This window comes from Excalfactoria chinensis, chromosome Z, assembly GCF_039878825.1.
Source record: "Excalfactoria chinensis isolate bCotChi1 chromosome Z, bCotChi1.hap2, whole genome shotgun sequence".
NCBI lineage: Eukaryota > Metazoa > Chordata > Aves > Galliformes > Phasianidae > Excalfactoria > Excalfactoria chinensis.
The window spans coordinates 23,154,449-23,176,083 of record NC_092857.1 but is presented as its reverse complement, the minus strand read 5'-3'; the positions used below and the strand labels follow the sequence as shown (position 1 = coordinate 23,176,083).

The 21,635-nt window shown below is 36.0% G+C and overlaps 1 protein-coding gene across 1 annotated transcript in view; it reads right to left on the bottom strand.

The window, feature by feature from the left end:
* The window catches only part of ANKRD31 (ankyrin repeat domain 31), a 56,528-nt gene that overhangs the window by 6,734 nt on the left and 28,159 nt on the right, over positions 1-21,635 (bottom strand). Inside the window, 10 exon segments of the mRNA XM_072359796.1 lie at positions 4,772-4,843; positions 5,235-5,331; positions 6,168-6,308; positions 7,929-8,919; positions 10,758-10,854; positions 13,056-13,137; positions 13,873-13,979; positions 14,415-14,574; positions 16,436-16,578; positions 17,771-17,905. Coding sequence (XP_072215897.1) covers positions 4,772-4,843; positions 5,235-5,331; positions 6,168-6,308; positions 7,929-8,919; positions 10,758-10,854; positions 13,056-13,137; positions 13,873-13,979; positions 14,415-14,574; positions 16,436-16,578; positions 17,771-17,905 — 2,025 coding nt within the window.

Here is a 21,635-nt window from a genome sequence, read left to right as displayed (position 1 = left end):
ATTGATGCAGATTAGAAGAAACAGAAGACAAAGTATAAACCCATTTACAGCTCAGATCAAAACTATTATTTGGTAGAAATCCCAATGCCCACGGTTTTTATTCACTAGCAAAATCTACAGGAGCTGTGATTTGCTCAGTGGATTTTTAAGTGTCGTCTCAGAACAATATTTAGAGACTTCTCCTAATCTATTACTGTGTGGTGATTTAAACACTGAACTCTTTTTCTGTAGGAGATTTGTTCCAACTTTGTTAGTGCTGGGGAAAAAGAAGAAAAAGAAGTGATACAATCAGAATGCTCATCAAGTTAAGGTATTTAGATAGTCTCCTAAGTGCTTTAATTTGACAATATTAGAGTGTGGAGTCAAAAAAAAAAAAAAGTCTCTTTTTCCTGTTCAAAAGCAACACAGCAAGCCTTCCTCTTGCTGTTAATTACACTGCCTTTCTTTTATCACTTTTCTAAGTAAGACAGGAAAAGACAGGTACATACTAAGAAGGTTATCTGCAACAGCTCTGTTTTTCCCAATCTCCACATGACCACCAAAGCAGATGAAAAGCAGCTGCATGCAGCTGAAAAGCCAGATATCAAAGCATTTCTTTTACAGCTTTAAAGTAAAAGGGGCAGACAGCCTCTATTTAAAGCTCTTTGGAGTCGGTTTACTTTTAGCGAGGTTTCTTAAGGAAATAAGATTCCTGTACACAAAAAACAAATCACCATTGGCATGGACAAGCAGTGGAACAGCTTGTAAAGAGATGCTGTGCAATGTACACCTGTGAAAATACACAGAAACTGTCTGGACAAGGGCTGAAGCAACATATCTAACTTGTAAATTTGTCCTGCTTAGACCAAGAGGCTGGACTGGAGACCTCCAGAAATTCTGTCTGACCTACATTAACCTGTGGTTCTGAGTCACTTCGTTACCTTTGAAGTAATATGCCAGTTTCAGAAGAAAAAAAAAATAATCTAAGAGGTAAGAAATCATTGACATTAAATTCTTAGATCTGGCTTCAATGACATTACATCCTTCAGAATTATTTTGTTATTTTTCATTCCTGGTCTCCTCAAAAGTGAAGTTTGTCCCATTCTCATTATCCACTCAGCTCAATACACAGTCACACAAAATTTTACCTTGCTGATATTCACATAAGGGCAGGAAGAAGATTTTGGATAGGAAGAGTATGCAGATGAAACAAGCCTATACTTCAGTCAGAGCATACAAAGTTACTGGAAAATACAGCTTAGTAAGTTTTGCTGACATAACTATTTGCTTCTTTGTAAAGTATGCAATTACCCAAAGAAAATCTATGGACCTTGAAAGTAGTGGGAAATATTTTTAAACGTTTTGACTATGAGGTACAAAGGAGAGAACACAGAATGCATTCAAACATAATAAATATATATATATATATATATATTTGTGCCAGGACTCAAATAATAGCCTTGCCATGAAATAACTCTGAAATGGAAAGTTATTCTGGATATTTTTTTTAACAATCCCACTGCTTCCAAAATATTAAGTATAAGGAACACGTAGCATGCATCTCTGTCTTTTACAGGAATGTGAATAAGGACACTGTCTAGTTAATGAATATTTTACTACAGAATATGTATATTTACATATATTTCTACATTCCCAAGTTCTTCTCTTCTTCCTCGTAACTGTTACTAATGGTGATGTGCCAATAATACCCAATCAAAAATTCAGATATGCAGAATCTCCTCTAAGTCGTGACATTTGTTTAAAAAAAACTAAACTTTGTGTTCAGTTCTCATCCTGATTTTTTAATTACTAAATAATATTCATCATCTTTGCCATCTTTCTTCCAAAAATACTAAGATAATAATATCAAATCTTATCAGTGAAAGTAGTTTCTGACATAATTGTTTATGTCTGGGCAGAATCTGGAGCTCTGAATTAGAACTCTGAGGAGTTCACAGTTTAAGGTCTAAAGGAAAATTCTTGCTAATATGCACATGCACTATTTACTTGTACTCTGATGTTATATCTACATAGTATAGAAACACTTAACAGTTTGAGGATCATTCTATGGAGCACTTCTTCTGGATTTAATATTCTCCTGCTCCAACCACCTTAGTACCAGAGCTCTGTACTGCACAAGAATAACAAAATAAGATCAACTAGCAAGAAAACTGCTAGGATTATTCTTTTATCACTTCCCAGGACTAGTGAAGCTGAACACAAATACTAGTTAAAAGTCAACCTTAAACCAGTTGATCTTTGCATTTATAATTTATTCAGCATGAAGTAAAGAAGCAATATTTGTTTCTTAAGAAGGGGCAAACAATACCCCAGGCAACCCTACAGGCCTGGGGAGGAGTGGCTGGAAAGCTGCCTGGTGGAAAGGGGCTTGCTGTACTGATGAACAGTAGTAGGCTGAATATGAGCCAGCAGTGTGCCCAGGTGGCCAGGAAGGCCAATGGCATCCTGGCTTGTATCAGGAATGGTGTGGTGAGCAGGACTAGGGAAGTCATCCTGCCCCTGTACTCGGCATTGGTGAGGCCTCACCTTGAGTACTGTGTTCAGTTTTGGGCATCTCACTACAGAAAGGACATTGAGGTGCTAGAGCAGGTCCAAAGAAGGGCAACAAGGCTTGTGAAGGGCTTGGAGAATATGCCCTATGAGGGGAGGCTAAGGAAGCTGGGGCTGTTTAGTCTGGGGAAAAGGAGGCTGAGGGGAGACCTTACTGCTCTCTTCCAGTACCTGAAAGGTGCTTACAGTGAGAGTGGGGCAAGTCTCTTCTCGCTGATGACAGGTGACAGGACGAGGGGAAATGGCCTCGAGTTGCACCAGGGTAAGTTTAGGTTGGACATCAGGAAAAGCTTTACAGAAAGGGTTGTTAAGCACTGGAATAGGCTCCCCAGGGAGGTGGTTGAGTCACCATCCCTGGATGTGTTTAAAAACCATTTGGATGTGGTGCTCATAGGCATTATTTAGCAGAGGGTTGTTAGTTAGGGTACTATGGTTAGGTTGTGGTTGAACTTGATGATCTTGAGATCTTTTCCAACCCGAGTGATTCTCTGATTCTACGAATACAGAAAATCCATCCTTAGGCTATGTGGGTTCTGAAGGTACTTCCAAAGCTTAATTTAATAGACTCAATTAAACACATGAGACAGGTTTTTGAAGGATTTTCCTTCCTAAGTGAGACTGATTTTTCCATAGTTTGCTTTCAGGAATATTTTTGGTCAGAAATCTGAAGCTTCTCCTCAAGTGGATATAAAAAACTAACACAAAAGGTCTGGGTTCTATCAGCTAGAAATGTGGAAACTGTTGGTTAAATTTTTTAAAGGTATATTGTGCACACTAAATTCCTCCTTTACTGACAAGAATAATAGTATTAGATACAAGTAAATCTATATTTGAACCAATATTTCTGTGAATTTTGAACTTACTTTTATTGTATTACTAGTTTTCTTTTTCTTTTTTTTTTTTTTTTTTTGCACAATTCCTATTTGTCTGTCAGAGTTTATCTCTGTCTACAAAGTGAACCTCTTGCTGTAAGTTTCCAGATAGGACCAGTTGATCAAGTAACAGGGTGACAACAACAACACATGCTACATTACAATTAAGTTAGCTGGTGAGCAGAACTACAACGAGTAAGTTGAGAAAACACAAAAGTGGCTGGATGGTCATTTGTTCAGCACAGATACACCACTCCTATGAGTCATAACATGTAACTTGTCAAAATCACAGGGAGTTCAGTCTGTTGGGGGGGATAGTTGTTTTATGGGGTGTTTTTGGTTTGTTTGGGTTGGTTGTTTTCTGTGGTTTTTTTTTTTTTTTTGTTTGTTTGTTTGTTTGTTTGAGTGTGTGATTTTAAAAATGGCATTAAAGACTTCCAGTTTAACTGCTCACTGCTAACATCCACACACAAGCATACAGAAAAGTAGGCTAAAAAAGTATTTCTTGCAGAAGATTCTCAGCTCCAGAGCATCTTTTGTGCTACAGCTGAAGGTCTTGCAGATGCTTAAACAGTGGTTTTACAATGTGAATACAACTTCAGTTCATCATGTCTGACACTAATTCAGAAACTTCACCTTCCATACACTTGTTACTGTTTCCCACAGCAGACCTGACTCACTTCAGTACAAAGTGACATTGGCCACTCAAGGTTTAAGATAACCACTCTGACTTTGCACTGCAGTTGTACAGGGCTCTTGCTCATGCCTCTGCGGTGCAGTCAAAGGTGGTATGGGCAGAAATGCTACCTGAAATGCAGTAAGCACTGCTGAATGTTGCTAACACTGCCAACAGGGTTTAATGTGCAACCAGCATGAAAATGTAACACTGAAATCACACATTTAAAAGCTCAGTGAACTCCCCAAAGATTTCAGCATCTTCAGTAATATTTCCATTCCTCTCTCTAAATTAGACTGTATTACATTATTCCACAATGCTGTCATATCATATTTCTCTACCTAAATCCACAAAGCATTTGTCTTCACTCTTACTCAGTAGGGACATGTAACTGAACACTTCAAATGACACTGAGTTATTTTGTTAACTACATGAAAATAACAGGATTCAAGAGGGGAGAACATACAGAGCTACGAAAAACTTCAGTATCTCTTTCAGATCAATCCAATCCATCAGCTGAGCCATCATTTTCCCCCACTATTCTTTCCTTTGCTCATCCAAATCAAATCTGTTTCCCCTACTTGATTTTTTTCCTTGTGTAATGCTCTTCATCTCCTGTATTTATTATTAGGTTTGTTTGGTTATTTTTACCAGTTAAAAACAGAAATCTTACTCTTTAATTCTCTGGCAATGTGGAGACTTTCAGCTGCTTCTCTTTCAGCACACGGAAATGTTTTCACAGTTTCTGTTTGTGACAACAACAGAGTCCACAATTAGTACTGTTGCTTAAATGTATTTGGATTTCCACTAACACACATTATCTGTGATCTTAATATGCACACACAATTAAAAGCTGTGCAGATAACCGAGTTTCCAAAAGAATAAACAAAGTATGAAATCAACTTATTTCAACAGTAATTATTTCCTTGATACAACTGCTTTATGAAAGAGAAGTATTTCTTTGAAGACCACTTGTAATTTAAGTCACTATTTATGTTTCTGTTCAGGGAGCTGATACATGCATGCTGATACGTACATTGCAGAAAGCAATAGATTAATTTTGGAATTTAAGCTCTTGAGCTATAATCTTCTGATGCTTCAGTCATGGTGAATATTAGACTTTATATGGTACATACCTGCAAGCTCTCTCTGTTGTGATGGTATTTCCAGGTCTTTGGAAACAGGTGCATCTTCAACAGTGAGCTTTGACAATTGTGTCCCACGATAAGCAACCTACAAACAAGATCTAAATGCATAACCGTTCTTTTTAATTGCTTTGTGTGTTGTTTTGTTTTTTTTTTTCCCCTGATAAGTGAAAAACTTTCACTTATTTTTCAAAATTCAGTTTAGGCATTTAATAGTCTGCATCTGCCAATATCAAACAGAAATTCTGCTGATTAAAATTCTTATTGTAAAAACATTATTTATCTACTAAGATCTCTAAACTATAACACTATTTTTGCAACATTTATCCCTGACATTTTGGCATTTCAATAAGATTGCTCCTTTTTATTCTCTTATTTATTCTCTTTTCTTCATGGTGATGGTGACAGAGCACCAGAACAGACTGCCTTAGAGATGCTGTGGTGTCTCCTTCTCGGGAGATATTCAAGACACCTATTCGTGCAGCCTTCTGTACGGAGCCTGTTCTGGCAAGGGGGTTGGATTTGACGACCTCTAGAGGCCCCTTCCGACCCATGCAGTTCTGTAATTCTGTGATTAACTACCTTTCAGCTTTTTTAGTCTGTCTCTCAATCATTTTTAAAACTGTTCTTTCCAAACACTGAGAGCTTATAGACTAAGCATTCCACAACCTCTGAGCACCTGTGTCTAGCTCAGCACTGTATAGCTATCCCTTTTCTGGAGTTATGCACTTCAGTTCACAGAACTTCATTAGCAGTAGGAAGATTTTAAAGTTTAGGCTTGCACCCTGTTTTAATAACTAAGAAATGGAGATAAAAAATAGTGATGATACTTCCTCACTGCATGTCACCTTATAAATTACAGATTTGTTACATTTGTTATTTCAATTTATTAATATTATTTCTGAGAGTAAAAATCAAGCATACCTTGTTCCATGCATACTTCCATGTCACATAAATATCACTTCCTAGTAGGTCTTTAACCCACTGAACTGGATTCTGAAATATTTTGTTCTTACTTGTTTTGATCTGGCCATTTGTTAAGAGTGTGGCTTTGCAAGTGAATTCCTAAAAAAAAAAAATAATAAAAAAAAAAAATTAAGAAATAGTTTTCAGCTCATAAATTAAAAAACCTGAATTAAAATCCTTAAAGCATGGAAAAAATGTTGGACCATACAGCTGAAGAGCTGCAGCCAATTCCCTTTTTCCTCAATAAATGAAGAAAAATTCTTATGGCTTGCATTTTTTTACAGTAAGTTATAGTTTTGTTATACACGATACTGGGTAATATTGCTTAGTACGTTAAACAATCAGAATAAGAGAATGATCCATCAAAAAATATTCAGCCACCTTCCACCATAACAAATGGTTTGACTCTTTTAAGAATTCAAATCAGGATATTTAACTCAAACATTTTGATGAACATTAAGTCTAATTCACAGTTACATAGCATGGGTCCATAGTGTTCAAAAACCACATGCTGCTTGCCCAAAGCTAATTTAACTAAGTATTATGCACTCGCTGTATGCTTTTTCTAAGAATATATAACTGTAAAGAAACTTTATGAATCATTTCTTTGCAATGCAACAGTCACTGGCCTCTAAATTTCAGTCTCTACAGAACTCGAGGTTTTCTAGGGACACCAATGAGTGCCATTGTCATTCTACTAAAATCACTGACTTCTCTAAAGCCACAACATCATTTCAATACAGGGTAATCATTCCATAGGACGCACATGTAATAAGTTGCAATGACAGATAACAGTCTTCAGAGATAACAGCATGCTAAATTCTTTATCCTTCATTTCATCATCTTGGTGTTTGGAGGAAAGCTAAACATCCTCCAACAAAACAAAGAGTGTGCATAGATCTATGACATAATCCAGTGTAGAGGATTGTAACTTGCTAACACTGTCTTACGTTACAAAACATAGCAACAAACCAGATGCTCTCAGCAGAAAACCATACCTGAGCAGATTGTAGGTGCAGAAAGAGAGGTCTTTTCTGCAATAACTAACCATATCTGGTTAGCTGAAAATCTTTCACACTCTAATGAATAGGTTGCTCTGGAAATTATCTAGCTCACAGATAGGAATTCAGCCAATAATTCCACCATTTACTCCATACTAAGTCAGTTCCTTAGCAGCTGTCTTAAAAATCTGCTTTGTACTTGGAAACATGGGAGCATGTTTCTGTATTCAATAAAGGTTGATTTTACTTTATTTTTTTGCAGACATGGTTTGTATCAGACCCCAGAACCAGTTAGTGAGAAACCTGGCATACACGGACATCTACCATGACACAGAGGAAACCCTTGATAGCTGCTTCAAAAAACTACATTAAGTCATGAAAACCTTAATATTCTCCTCCTTTAAATCTGAAAAACTGCCGATACACAGCCAACAATTCTACTCTAGCTTTAGCAACAGGAAACACTAAGAAACTGACAATGCAAAGTTAAACATTACATAAGCAGTATTTTGTGTGTTAAAATCATGGACTAACCAGAAGATATTATTCATAGCATTTTCCTTTAAAACTCATACAAGATTACCTGTAACTAACACATTACATTTTTCACTACTAAATTCTGATGATACAGACTGCTGTTTCCCCATTGTAATGTTGCCTCCCCTCCTCCCCCCCCAATTATTCACTAATATTAGCGCTATTATAACTCAACAATTACCTTCAGTGTGAATTCCAAAACATTTTCTCCTGGCTTAATTCTTCCCAACTCAAGAAGATCTATCAGCTGAAGCTTTTTTTTGTTTTTTCTCAGATACTTCCTTTGTTTTTGCTCACATTCCTTATAAACATAGCTCTGGAAAGTCTTCTCTCTACGGTTTACTGGATAATCTATGTTTGATGTAAAATGTGCACCCATTGATTCTGCATCATGTGAGTTTCCACAACTCTGAAAGAACATTGGATGCAGGTTAGGAAAGTTATCTGTGGATGCTGATGCCATTACTTGCTGGTGCTGCTGGAAAGCTTCTTTCCTATTTATGTATCTGTGTATACCCTCATCTGCAAGAACCAGCTGACAGCCACCACCTGGCTGACAAACACTGTTACTGGTAACAGTGCTTTGGACTTCTGGACTATTTAACGTGTTGGTCACTGAAGTGAGATCTAATGACTTGTTTCCTTGCTCTCCAACTGCTATGTTATCGATGTCTTTTTGCTGTGAACACCTGGTTTTAGCAGTGGAAGCAGCAGGTTTTGAAGGCAACAGCAGTAGCTCCATAGCATTTGTCAACCTTGACATGTCACAGAAGTAATATTCTCTTTTCCAGTTTTCAGATGCTGAAGTACTATCAGAAATCACTTTGCTTCTTACTGCTTCTTTGTTAGCTTCTGTCTCAGCCAAGTGGTTGTTTGGATACTGGTTGCATTCCTGAGCTGAAAATCTATTTTCTGAAGAGAGATGTGCTTTTACTCTGTTTTCATTAGGCATGTTGGCACCAAGCCCCATAGCAAATGTAACTACATCGGGATTCACAATTTGCTTATCTGAATCTGATGCTCTGAACACTTGCTTTGTTTTTCTGTAATTTTCTATTTTCTGGAGTAATTTCTTCTGGTTTTGGACAACAGTCAACAAATTCTCTTGCCTAGGAGAGAGGTTAGCTACTTGTTCTTGCTGTGCTCCTTCGTTAAAAGATTCTGTTGAAGCCCTACAGAAATTTTAAAGGAAATAAGAAAGACTTCAGATTTACTGTGAACACAAAACAGAAACAGTTTATCTCACTGAAAACAGGAGTATGTTTCAAAGGACTTCATCAACCTCTAAAATCTGAACAATGTTTTTTTTTATCATATCTAAAGTTGGCAATATATTAAATTTATCATTCAAATGCAAGGCTTTACGCACAACAAACTGCAGAATCCTGTCTAAAAGTAAGATGCAACGCATCAAAACTGCAGTAAAAACTTTATACCACTTCTAACTCATCAGGTTTGTATTATCACCAGTCAGTCTTTTATCACTGCAAATCCCAATAGTTCATTGAATTCGGTGCCACTGCTACTGAAATTTGGAGTCTTTTTTAATATGAGCACAGAATAAATCCTTGAAGTTATTATCACATATTTTTTATGGCCTTTCACCATTTCAAAATGCTTAGGGAAAATCAAAACTGTAATAATACTACCATAACTATTCAGGCGAGGGGGCAGAGCAGTTCAGAATATTATACGCTAATCTAGGAATCTTTCTTTTCACCAGGCCAAGCTCTTGGTTGAGCTGGTCTCCCTTCAAGACTTCTTTCCAGGGGTTTTACCTCCTGCTGAAACGTGAATTCTTTATTTTCACTGTTTTGGCATGAAAACGACCAGTATGACCCCATACTCTTTCTTCCTACTCCCACCTCACTGGGCAATTGATTGCATTACTGCTCTGACATCCTACTGGAAAGACAGACGAGTAGCACAAGGTGTGAGAAAAAGGACAGCAGCAAGGTTTGCTTTAAACTTCACCCATAGCACAGATGCCATGCAAGTAACATTATCCCACACTGAGAAAAGAGACAGTGTAGAGACGATCAAGAGAGAGGTACAGTAAGACTATTTGATATAGAACAAGGAAAACTAAATAACAGTGTGACTGTATTAATGTCCAATACTATGACAGTGCTTGCAATCTTGTTTAGAATCCATGATATGATCAACATCATTAGCTTATTATCAATCAGTAATATTCCCAAGCCTCCACAACCACAGAACCGTGGAGAATACTATGATATCACAGAATTTTTCTAGTAATTTTTCTTTGGTGTACAGGTTTATTGCTGTATAAATAAAGAAGGTGAAACTAAAGAGAAAATGTGAGGCAAAAATATTATGACTAGAGTGGCAAGGGAAAAGCAACATACAAATAAGATGGTTTTTTCTCCTTATTTTTCTTAGGTGAGGAAACATTTTAGTGTCTTCAAAGGAATATACTGAAACTGAGAAGTAACATACCTTCCTGTGCTAACTAATTGAGCAACAGGAAGATAAAAAACATGATGATGCTTCCTTCTGTACATTCATGCCTTGCATGGCAAGATTTTAAGTTACTTTGTTAAAAACAAACTTTACATCATATAAATCATTAAAAGGAAATATGGTTTGGAGTTTAATTCATTACAGATGATGGACAACAATTGCATTAGGGGTAGGGTACCTGCAATACCTAGAAATATTTATCAGTTTTCTCTAGAATACCTTATATCTCAATATTATAAGCTTGTGAAAATATAAATTGTTTTGTCTTTCAATTCATTTAATAGCTTGTTCACAAGAATAGTTTGGAACCCTGAATTCTCTTGTCATAAACCTCCTTATTTTCTAGTAATTCATGTAATTTGCAGAATTCTCCTACTGGGGGTAACAGAAGCCCATATGGAACTGCAGCAAAGGCTGAATGAAAAGAGTTTGTTTTGCTTTCCCAGCACTGTTACTAATCTCCTGATTATCTCTGTCAGTACTACTTTAAAAAATCCTATAAATATAAACCTTGTATTCTACATACCTGTATCTTTTAGCAAGGGCATCCCTGCCTGCTTTCTGTTCTCCAAACACTTTATTCAAAGTACCTTCTATCTGAGACAGGTCTTGGGTAAACACATCTGTTCATTATTTTGATGCAATCAGAATGATGGTGGTGATGGATAATAGAAAATAATTATAGCAATAGCACATTCATATAGCAAAAGCCACAGCCAAAGTGATAATAAAATATTTTTACAGCTTTATACTGTCATGCACATTAAAAGTTATTTACAGAGTACTTTTAAAGAAATTATTCTCAGAAAGAACTAAGAACAGGTTTAATTTAAAATCAAATAGTCCAAGTATCAGAAAAGTTTGAAGTGTCAGTGCCCAGCTCCCAGGAAGTTACAAAGGGAACAAAGTAGATTAAAAGAACAGTCCCATGGCTGAGAAGCACTGAAATCTTTTTGAAGTTCTTTATGTTGAATAACATAATAATTATATCATAGGATCACAGAATCATAAAAGGGCCTGGGTTAAAAAGAACCATAATGAACATCTAGTTTCAACCCCCCTGCTATGTGAAGCAATCTGCAGAAGTTACACAAGCTTAAGAAGGTGGCTAAAAACTTTATGTCTGAAGTATAAAATGATTCAATCATGGTAGCTGCTCCTAGTTAAAAATATGCAAAAAGCATAAGTGCTTTATTCTTATGTATCTTCAAATACATACTACAGAATAAGATTAGATACCATAAATTCTTATTTGATATATTTTTCTCTAATAGGAGAAGCAGTTAGAAATTCTTCCCTGGATGCTCTCTTTTCTTAGACTTATAAGAGAGAGTTCATAAGTCACAGTTAGCAGATACCACTGGAATAATACATGAAACATATAATCTCTGAAAGCATAAAACAGGAAAGATGAGATTTTATTATGGAAAATGAGTAATTATATGACCAAAAAATGTATTTATGTTTCAAATAACCCATTTCATAGTACATACCAGTATTTACTTATCAAATTAGAAAGATATTAAAATACTACTCTAATTTATCATAGTCACAGAATTCTTTCTGCTGGAAGAGACCTTAAAGACAGCCCCATTCCAACCCCCATGGCAGGGTTGCCACCCAGACTGTTGGGCTGCTCCCTTTCCAACCTGGCACTGAATGCCTCCATAGACGGGGCATCCACATTTTATCCGGGCAGCCTGTGCCGGTACCCCACCACCCTGAGTGGGTTTAAGGTAATTTAACAAAGAATTTCAGAGTAGATAGTATTGCATAAAACCACATAATTCCCTACTGTTTGTCAATATACTGACATATTCTTCTTCAGCCTTCAGTAGTAATTACAACTTCAGTTAACAAGTAGCTAGATGATTAATACTTTAGTCATAAGTAGTAACAGATCACCATATCCATCTAACTTATATCCCTTAACAGGAAGTCTGATACTTCTTATTTTCCTCATTCATGAAATCGTACAGATCTGTTTCACCTTATTATGCACGAAGCTGTATCATGCATACAGGATTCTGCCTAGCATATGTCAGTTTGGCAAATACTTTTCAAGCAAATATAATTTTAATTAACAGTTCAAACTTGACTTAGAAGCTGTAAGTCTGTATAATTCCATATTTCACATTTCTTTTTGAAGGAATAAACTGATCCCTTTAAATAAAATTTGAAAGCTTCACGCTATGTTCAGGGAAAGAAAAGAAAGAAAGAAACTTTGCTTGCTGTTCTGCAGCAAAATTCTTTCATGGGCATGAGCTGCTCAAAAGTACACACAGCTCTGCCTAGATAGCAGAGGCAGTCTGGGAGAGAGACGCTGATCAAAGGCCTTCTTGCAGCAAGCTCTGCCACTTCAACAGTCACGGTCTCATGATCTAGGAAGTCAGTGTCACTTAGTAGTCTCTTGAGATTAATTTGAACTGAGATTCGATAGGCCAAGTCAAATTACACAACCAGGCATCAGCATTTCTGAAACTGCCCATTATCAACAATACCTACTGTAAGATTTCTCTTTTCCCCCTCATAAATTATTTTAGGCTCCTGAAAATGCAGCTGCGATAGAACAAAAATGATATAAACGCTTCTTTTACATACAAACAACTGTTCATGCTCATGGGGGAGCTCTAGAAGAATTCCATTTACTCATCTTCCAACAGTGTGTATTTTTTTGTTTGATGATCCTTCTTTTATACTATTAGGTCATCAAAAGAGGAGTCATCAAAAACAGCTTACTTGCAATACATTTTCTAAAATGATGATATTCTATTTTTACAAAAAGATAACTGAAAAAAACCAAACAACTTGCAATTACATCTACCTGCATCTTCAGAAGTTCTCAGTTCAAGCAGAAACAGTTCTTTCTGCTTCTTTTCAACATCTTGTATGGCAGCAACAGTGTTCTATTAACAAATACATTAAAGTGAGTAGAATCAAATGCACTGCATAACACACTGGTGATGATGTATGGCCTGCAGGATAAGTATTGGTGGACTCAAATCATTCCAGAGAGGCAGCAGCTACTGTGTGTAGGCACTGGTATGATTAAAATAATGTGGAGGCTGTGCTCTGCAAGGGGATATCACAGCCTGGGTTTGCCTAGTCATTCAAACTAGTTTACTTTAGAGTTCCACCTCTGAGCTTACCACAGCAATCAGATAGTGAGTCTCACCATGACAGTAACACCTAGACAACTTAAACAAAGCCTGTAAGCATCAGTAAGAACCTTCCTAACATACAAATTATGCAAAAAGCTTTGCAGGTGTTTTAAACTCAGATTAAATGATTTTGAAATGTCTTCATTGTGAAGAAAAAACATTAAACTTTCAAAGGGATATTTTGGAAACCTGATGAAAGGCCTAAGTCTCCTGACCTTTTTCTATTCATATAATCAACAAAAAATATGTATGTGTTGACTGTTATTATACGAGATGTATAAACACACAGGAGTCACAAACAGAGGAAAGTGATAATCCACGGTTCACTGATCATGGTGTTGTTCTTTACATGTATTCTGAAGGTCAGTTAGTTTAATGATAGTTTTATGCTATCCAGCCATTAAACAAGCCAGCAAGCAACACTATGCAGTAGCACACTGCAGAGCAGTACAACAAAACTCTTCTATTACCCATACTCACCTCACTGTATTTCTCACTTTGTAGCTCTAAAGACATGTCACCATTTTCACAGAACTTAAGACAAACACTCTTTTGCCTCCTTGACCTATAATGGTTCCACTCTGCAACTAACAAAAATAAACATAATAAATATAATTTTAAATGAAATTGCAGAACCACAGTGTGTTAGACAAACTGATACAGGTTAGAGAAATAAAATGGTAGATCAGTCTACAATAAAAATATCTTGCAAATGATGTTGTGAAAACATATGCAAATGAGACTGCATTAAGGAAATAGTCTTAAAAGCTACAATTATAAACTATAACAAAAATTAGAATAATAATGTTGTTATTCCATACATTTTCAGGAAAAAAAAAAAAAAAACAACCAAAAACCCTATGTATCCTATTTTCTAAAACATACAAATCATAGTCAATTGAGAATATAGTTAAAAATATCTGTGCAAGACAATATGCAGCTATGTACATTGCATTCTGACGCATAGCTCTGCATTGAGATTGCAGTGTAATCTTATGATTTATATTACAAAACCAACATACCTGTAGCGTCACCAGTTTCAACAGGAAGAACGTATTCAACAGAACAATAAGACTTAAGCAGTTCTTTCATTTCATCATCATAAGCTTCATCCAAAGCACTTTTCCCAGAATCGTTCCTCTCACAGGGATTTGCTCCATGCTGTAGTAGAATCCTGGCTGCCTGTTACATAGTGTTATTTGTACTGTGGTTATTCTTGATGTGGACAAATGATACAACTTATAAATGATACATATTATTTATCATAAACCACAAGTAACAAAGGAGGGGCAGAACCTTCTCTACTGGTTTCCTCTACAAATACTGAATAATATTTTGTTTTCAGGAGTCCTATTGACTGTAAGGTACTAATACAGTGAAATCACCGCTTTCGTTTTATCTTGCCCCACAGAAATGATAAATGGGATGCCTCACGGATAAAATAAATGAGGTGAAAAATCAGTTCTTTTGGTAGGAATAGAGGGCTAAGTTAGAGTCAACCTGGCATCATCTGCTTACGCTCAGTTCCCCAAAACACTTTACTTATTTGTCCATTCAAATAAAATGCAGACATTTGGCAGTCTCCTTGAGGAGTGTGTTTGTTTTACCAATTCTGCATGATCCAAAGTATATTTCATAACTAAATTTTTTCCATGCACATTACAAACCCCTTGTCTATGGTGCAAGTAATTCCTAGTCACTTAGAACTTTCCAGTGTGGGGGAATTCAAATGGTCCCATTTGCACATTCCATGCTGGAGTTACATTAAGCCTCTACTCCCCCACACGAGCACCATGGCCTACTCCTTCCCTTACCCTGACACAGTTCTTAAACAGGTTCAGCAGGCTCTCCTAGAGAAAGCCTTCTTTTTAAAGGACTATTTCTCCACTTGTTCAGCTCCTTAAGCTAGTTTTATGCACAATCACTGAAGAGCTCCACACTAAAGACTGGCTGGTGACCACAGTTAGAGACATGCAATGTTAAGCAATCTTGGAAATGTATCATTCCCTTTGTCAACTGAAAAGAACTCACCTTGTCTCCTACACTCTTAAAGTTTAAGTCAAGTTGGTTTTTATTAACAGTAAATGGGAATATTTTTAAATGGGAATGAAGAAAATATTTACAGGTAAGAAAGGATTTACAAAAGGGAAAAAATATGACAAGGTATTTTTAACTGCTAAACCTGATATTTTCATTGGTTATTGTGACGCTTCTTTTGCTCATTTTAGAGACTGTAAAGGAAAAAAAAAAAAAAAAAAAAAAAAAAAAAAAAACACAAAAAACCCACAACAAAAGAAAAGAACTAGGTCTACTGTCTGTTAATCAACCATTTTTTCATTAACTGGAAAAGATTTTCCTCTTTTACTTGTCTACAAAACTTCTCTTTCCTTAGACAGTATTTTGTCTTCTGATATCTCTGTTCAACTCTGATAGGTTTCAGTGGGAGGTGTATTCATGAAAGCATAACACAATTTTTTCTGATGAAGTCTCTTTACAATAAAAAAAACAATCAAAAGCAGAATGTGTGTGTACCAGAATTAATTACTGATTTTTTGCCACGTCAGAGAAACATTTTGAAAATTTTGGAAAAAAAAATCCATTCCTTTTCTTTAAATATTACAATTCGCTTTTAATAATCATGTTTTGAGTCTTAAACTCATTTGCTTTAATTTACTTTAAAAACCAAATTAACTCAAAACACCTGTTTTACTGGTTTATTGGCAAATTCAGAGTGCTCAGTGTTTCACTATTACTTTTTAAAAGTCCAATATGTGGGAGAGAAACACAGGTTGCCACTGAACTTTTCTGAGCTGTACACAGGACTGAAAATGTCAATTAACTGTAGAGTCTCAACTGTCACTACTGAAAAATAATTCTTCTAATTATCACTGACCCAAAGAATGTTGACTTACTTCCTGAATGCAAACATGCACTGAAATCGTACTAGGAACTTCAGAATTTTCATATTTAAACCACTCTTTTACTTTGTTGGCCCAATACTGGAAATCAGACTCAGGTAATGTAATTCACAAGAAACGCATACCTCCAAAGAATTGATATAAACAGCATCGTGTATTGGCAAAATACCATCCAAACCTCTGCTGTTAACATCAGCACCAGCTTTCAGCAATTCTGAGATGACATCAACAAATCCACCTGCAGAAGCTTCATGAATTGCTGTCCAACCTAAGCAGGATGACATGTACAACATGCATCTGATTTTGAAACATCCACAGGAAGCGCTAACTATCATCTATACATTTTGGTGTGCATCCTGTAAAATAAACACTGAACTTCTAGTCCTTAAGACTATCATCTTGAATTACTACAGTAAATTATTTCCCATGTCCTTCAGCTTACTTCAGGGAAAAATATACCCAATATCAACCAGAAAGATATATTCTATTTTTCTATCAAACTACTAAAAATAATACAAGAAACAAGCAAACCAACAATTAAAAATAGAGTAGAAAGAATTTAAGCAAATGATTTTTAGACTTGCTCCCAAGGAAATAAGATACATGTGACTGTGTTACATGCAGAGATATATTTTCGTGTGCATATGCATTAGCTCCCTTCGTGGGCACTGGTCATTCAACAAAATTTAATAATGGCTGTAAGATCTCACATATCACAAGTTTTGTATACTTCCTGCTGATCTATTCATCAATAGAGGAAAATGACCTGATTAATATCCCTGCTAAGGAAAGGGTTGCAGTGTTCCATGCTGAGATACAAGTCCAAAGGTTCAGAAACTGCTTGTACTAATTAAATGACTTCCTCCTCTCTTCTCCCAGCTAAGAAGTTTGGAATCAAATCCTAAATTGATATATGTATGAACAATTTCTCTCACCAATAACTGCACACATGAGGAGAGAAAAAATTAATGTCAAGCTGTCATAGAGACGAAAGTGTATGACTCTGTTTCACAGTTTATCACACACCCCATCACTATAAGGGTTTCATATCAATCCTTGAATGTAAGGAATGTGTGCATACATGTATGCCTTTACAAGCACATACGCAGTTACAAAAGCATTCTTGCTGTACTGAGCACCAGAGTGTATTATTAATATATTCCTATGTGTTATTTAAAATTGTTATAGAAATATTTCAACAAAATATAAGAAAACAAACAAAAAACAAAACAAAACAAAAAAAAAACACCAAATCAACTGTATTTAATTAACAAGTATGTAACAATGACAAGGAGAAGCTATTTTCTACAGCATTATGGTTGAACAGTTTGAAGAGTCACAAAAATAAATCAAGATTCCAAAACTATATTAAAATTATACAAACTACATTAAGGCCGTATACACTGTAAATTATACTAAATTACATCTAAAACAAATCCATAAGAAAACAACCCTCAAACCTGCATTGTCCTGCTCATTTACAGGAATTCCAGATGATATCAGACTTTTCACCAAAGACAAATTTCCCCTCCTAGCAGCAACATGCAGCTCCGTTTCTCCTTTTGTATTTTTCTTCTTCCTCCTCTTTGTCTCAACTGTCATAATACATGTAACATTAAAGTCTTCCTTTATTTTACATTACACACATTGTTTTACATTATATACATGTAAAAATATATCTTCTCTGGTAGATAAATATTCTAAAACACAAATTGTATGCTCATTAGCAACCACAGCAGCAACAACAAAAGCTGCCTTTTAAATAAGGAACTAAGCACTGTAACTGATTAGAATTAGTGTAAACTTGTGCAATACCACGGCCTTGATTATTCAGTAATACTGAATACATCAAAAGTTTAGAAAATAACCTCAAAATGGTGTGGATAACAAACTCTGCCAAAACATTTACAGTTCAGATCTAGATGACTGAAGAAGAGTACAATGGATTATTGATATGACAAGGAGAAATGGTTTTAAACTAAAAGAGGGGAGACTGAGGTTAAATGTTAGGCAGAAATTCTTTACTCAGTGGTGAGGGACAGGAACAGTTTGCTGGGAGATGCTACAGATGCCAGTCTGCCCTTGGAGTTGTTCAAGGCCAGGTTGGATGGGCCCCTGGGCTGCCTGATCTAGAGGCTGGCAACCCTGCCCATGGCAGGAGGTTGGATGGTCTTTACAGCCCCTTACAATCCAAGCCATTCTATGATTTGCTGATTACACGATTACAGATGAACAAGAAAGGCAACAAGGTTGAAGAGTTTTATACTGTAAGAAGTAAGAAGTATGTAGCATTTCTCCACAAATTTCTTATAATTTACCATGCATGCCTGACATACAGAATCATAGAGAAAAAAGTATTTAAGAATGCATTTTAAAGTGAAGACGACCATTATTGCTTTTTCATTCTGTATCAGAGAGGACATAGATTTCTATGACAGGTATTTTTTACAGCTGTGGTGTGACAAAGCCCTGTAAACTGATAACATGGCTCATGAATGTAAATAAATTTTGATTAATCCTTCACTTATTGGTTCATAAAACAAACAATATCTACTTTAATTATGGTCACGAAATAGATCCTAATTCCTAGGCTTCAAGTAACAGACACAAAACTGGAAGTGATGCAAAGAAAAAAGAACAGATCTCAAAAGTATCAACTCCACATATAATGTAAGGATGATCTTCTCCTGCAAACTGCTACCCAACAGACACATATGTCTGTGCCACAGCATGTCATACTTCCAAAGCTCTACCAAGCATTTTAACCTTTTTTTTACTCTTGTTCTCACTGCTTTAATACTGTGCCACAATATTTAAAATAATAATAATAATAATAATTAAAAAATCATTTGTTTATTTTCCTTGTTACAGGATCTATTTGCAAATAAATAAATAAATAAATAATTTTGCAACTCTTAGCTGTGGCTTTTTAATTATTCATATGAACAATTAGTTCCTGCATCCCAAATGTTTCCTTCTTCTCATCAGACAAGCTGTCTTCTCAAATATTTCCAGTTGTCAGTATTCATTGCTATCAAATATCTTCCATGATTTGACAGCTGCTTTCCTTTATGTTATTCCATATTCCAGAAAATTTATTTTTCCAAGGTTTCACTTAAGGCAAACTACTGAGACTGTCATCCAGAACTGCTTGAAAGCGCAGGAAAGACATACTGCAACTATACAGAAGACAGACACGTAGCAGGGATGTATCCACAGTAACTTTAAATCAGCTTGTACAGGTCCTGCTGCAGACAGACCATGACAGCACAGAGCTCCACATCAGCCATTATAGTCCGTTAGAAAGCATTTGTGTGGCCAACTTTGCAATTGGCTGTATTGGCAACCAAAACATTTTTTTTTTTCTTTTTCAAATGAAAATTCTGATTAAAGAGCATGCAGAAGAGACCTACTCTTCTGTAAGATAACATTATGTATTTTTTCTAAAAGCTACTAGCTGTGAACTCTCAAAGGATTCATTTACTTTCTGCCTCCCCCTAACCCCCCTTACTCATGAGGCAGTGTCCTAGGGACTACTCTTGGAGATATAGGGGAGAAAAAGGGTGCACAACAGCCCATTAAGCCAACAACCTATAGTAATACAGGCTGCAAGTGAACAGAAATATTTGAAAGGTTTTCCAGGTAAGCTGCCACGCACAACGCTATTCTTCATGCTTGCTAGGAAACATTTGAAATAGCACAATTGGACACTGGTATGTGAATCAAAGTTCTCCATTAAGTACATTGCCCAGTGACTCATAAGCAGGAAACATTAGGACCTTGGCAGATACATAATCCAGTGACTGCATAGCAAAGAAAAGGTGGAGAGGTTAGAGTAGCCAACAGTTATATTTGACTAGGCTGCAGTATTTCAATAAATTCTTTAAACAGGCATTTGAATACTTCAATACTGGTCTATGAGTAATTCTTTCCACAGGCCAAGCTATAAGAAAAGCAAGCTGTTTGTGCCCTCATTTTGTGTAAGCAGAATAGCAATGCCAAGAGCCTAACAGGTGACTGATTAGACTAGGTAGCACTGTGCATGTGATCATCTAGGAACAGGAGATTTTCAGTCAAGAATGGAACAATATAAGGAATGTCACTGGGTCACTAAACAATCAGATAGGATACAAAAGCCAGTTAAAGGCAAAAATATGTGAAAACTCTGCAAGCTATAAAACATTTCCCACTTTCTTTATTTTTTTTTTCTGCTGCAATTGGAATGTCAGTCTCCAAAGCTATTATTAATGCCTTCAGCTATAAAAAAGGCTATCCTTTCTCCCGTGACCTCTCAAACAGTAACATTCTTCTACAATGAAGGAAATAATTAAATTTTAGCTGAAAAAAATACTGCCTGTAGAATTTCCCTTGCGGAAAGAAAGTTATCTGTGAAATAATGTTCCAGAGGAGATCAGAATGTAAGACCTTTGCCTAGGAAGTAAAAAATGTAAAGGAAAAAAACCCCATTTACCCCATTCTAGGTATTGAGCAGAAGCACACGAGATGCAGTAAAGGACATTGATAGGGAAACGAATGATTTCTGTGTTCAATATTTATTCTTGCAGCAATTAAAAGCAGATGATCACATGCATCAAATGTGCAATGTTATTTTCTTCCAAGAATGATATAAATAGGGATTCATACAAGAGAAGGAATAAATAAAGAGATAGGAAAGCTATGTACTGATGCCACCAAATACTGGAGAACAGGAAGCAGCAAGAACCACCTATTTCTTTCCATCTAACTCCTTCACTTCTCAAAAAATACAAATATCTTGTTCCAAAAACTCAAGACAACAGAAACTTGAGAAGGACTGAAAATTAGTAACCATCTGAGACAGAAAGAGGAAACGGCATTCCATACAGCTCAAGATAAAAGAAAACAAGAAGCCTGTGACTATCAGAAAGAAAAGATCATCAAGAACTTTGCACAGTTTACTGGTTAATTTTTGTCATGACATGAAGAGCACTAAGAAACATTTCAGAGATTGGGTGGTGATTCCTTAATTCAACATAGTAAGAATAGCCAGCATCCAGACCAAAGTAAAAAAAAAAAAAAAAATAAAAAATGCAGCTCTTGCCAGAAAAGACAGAAACTGCCAAAAGACAGCCAACCTTTACTTGATCTGTGATGCATAAAGTACTTGATGGAAGACAAACTTAGTGTTACCTTTAGGTCTCAGTTAAGTTACTTAGTTAATCAGGGATCAATTTAGTCTTATTTAAAAATCTTAGTTATGACTGTGTCCTTTCAGTTAACACAATGAAAAAGGACTGACAAATACAACAGACAAAACAGAGCAAGAATATCTTCTTTGTAAAAATG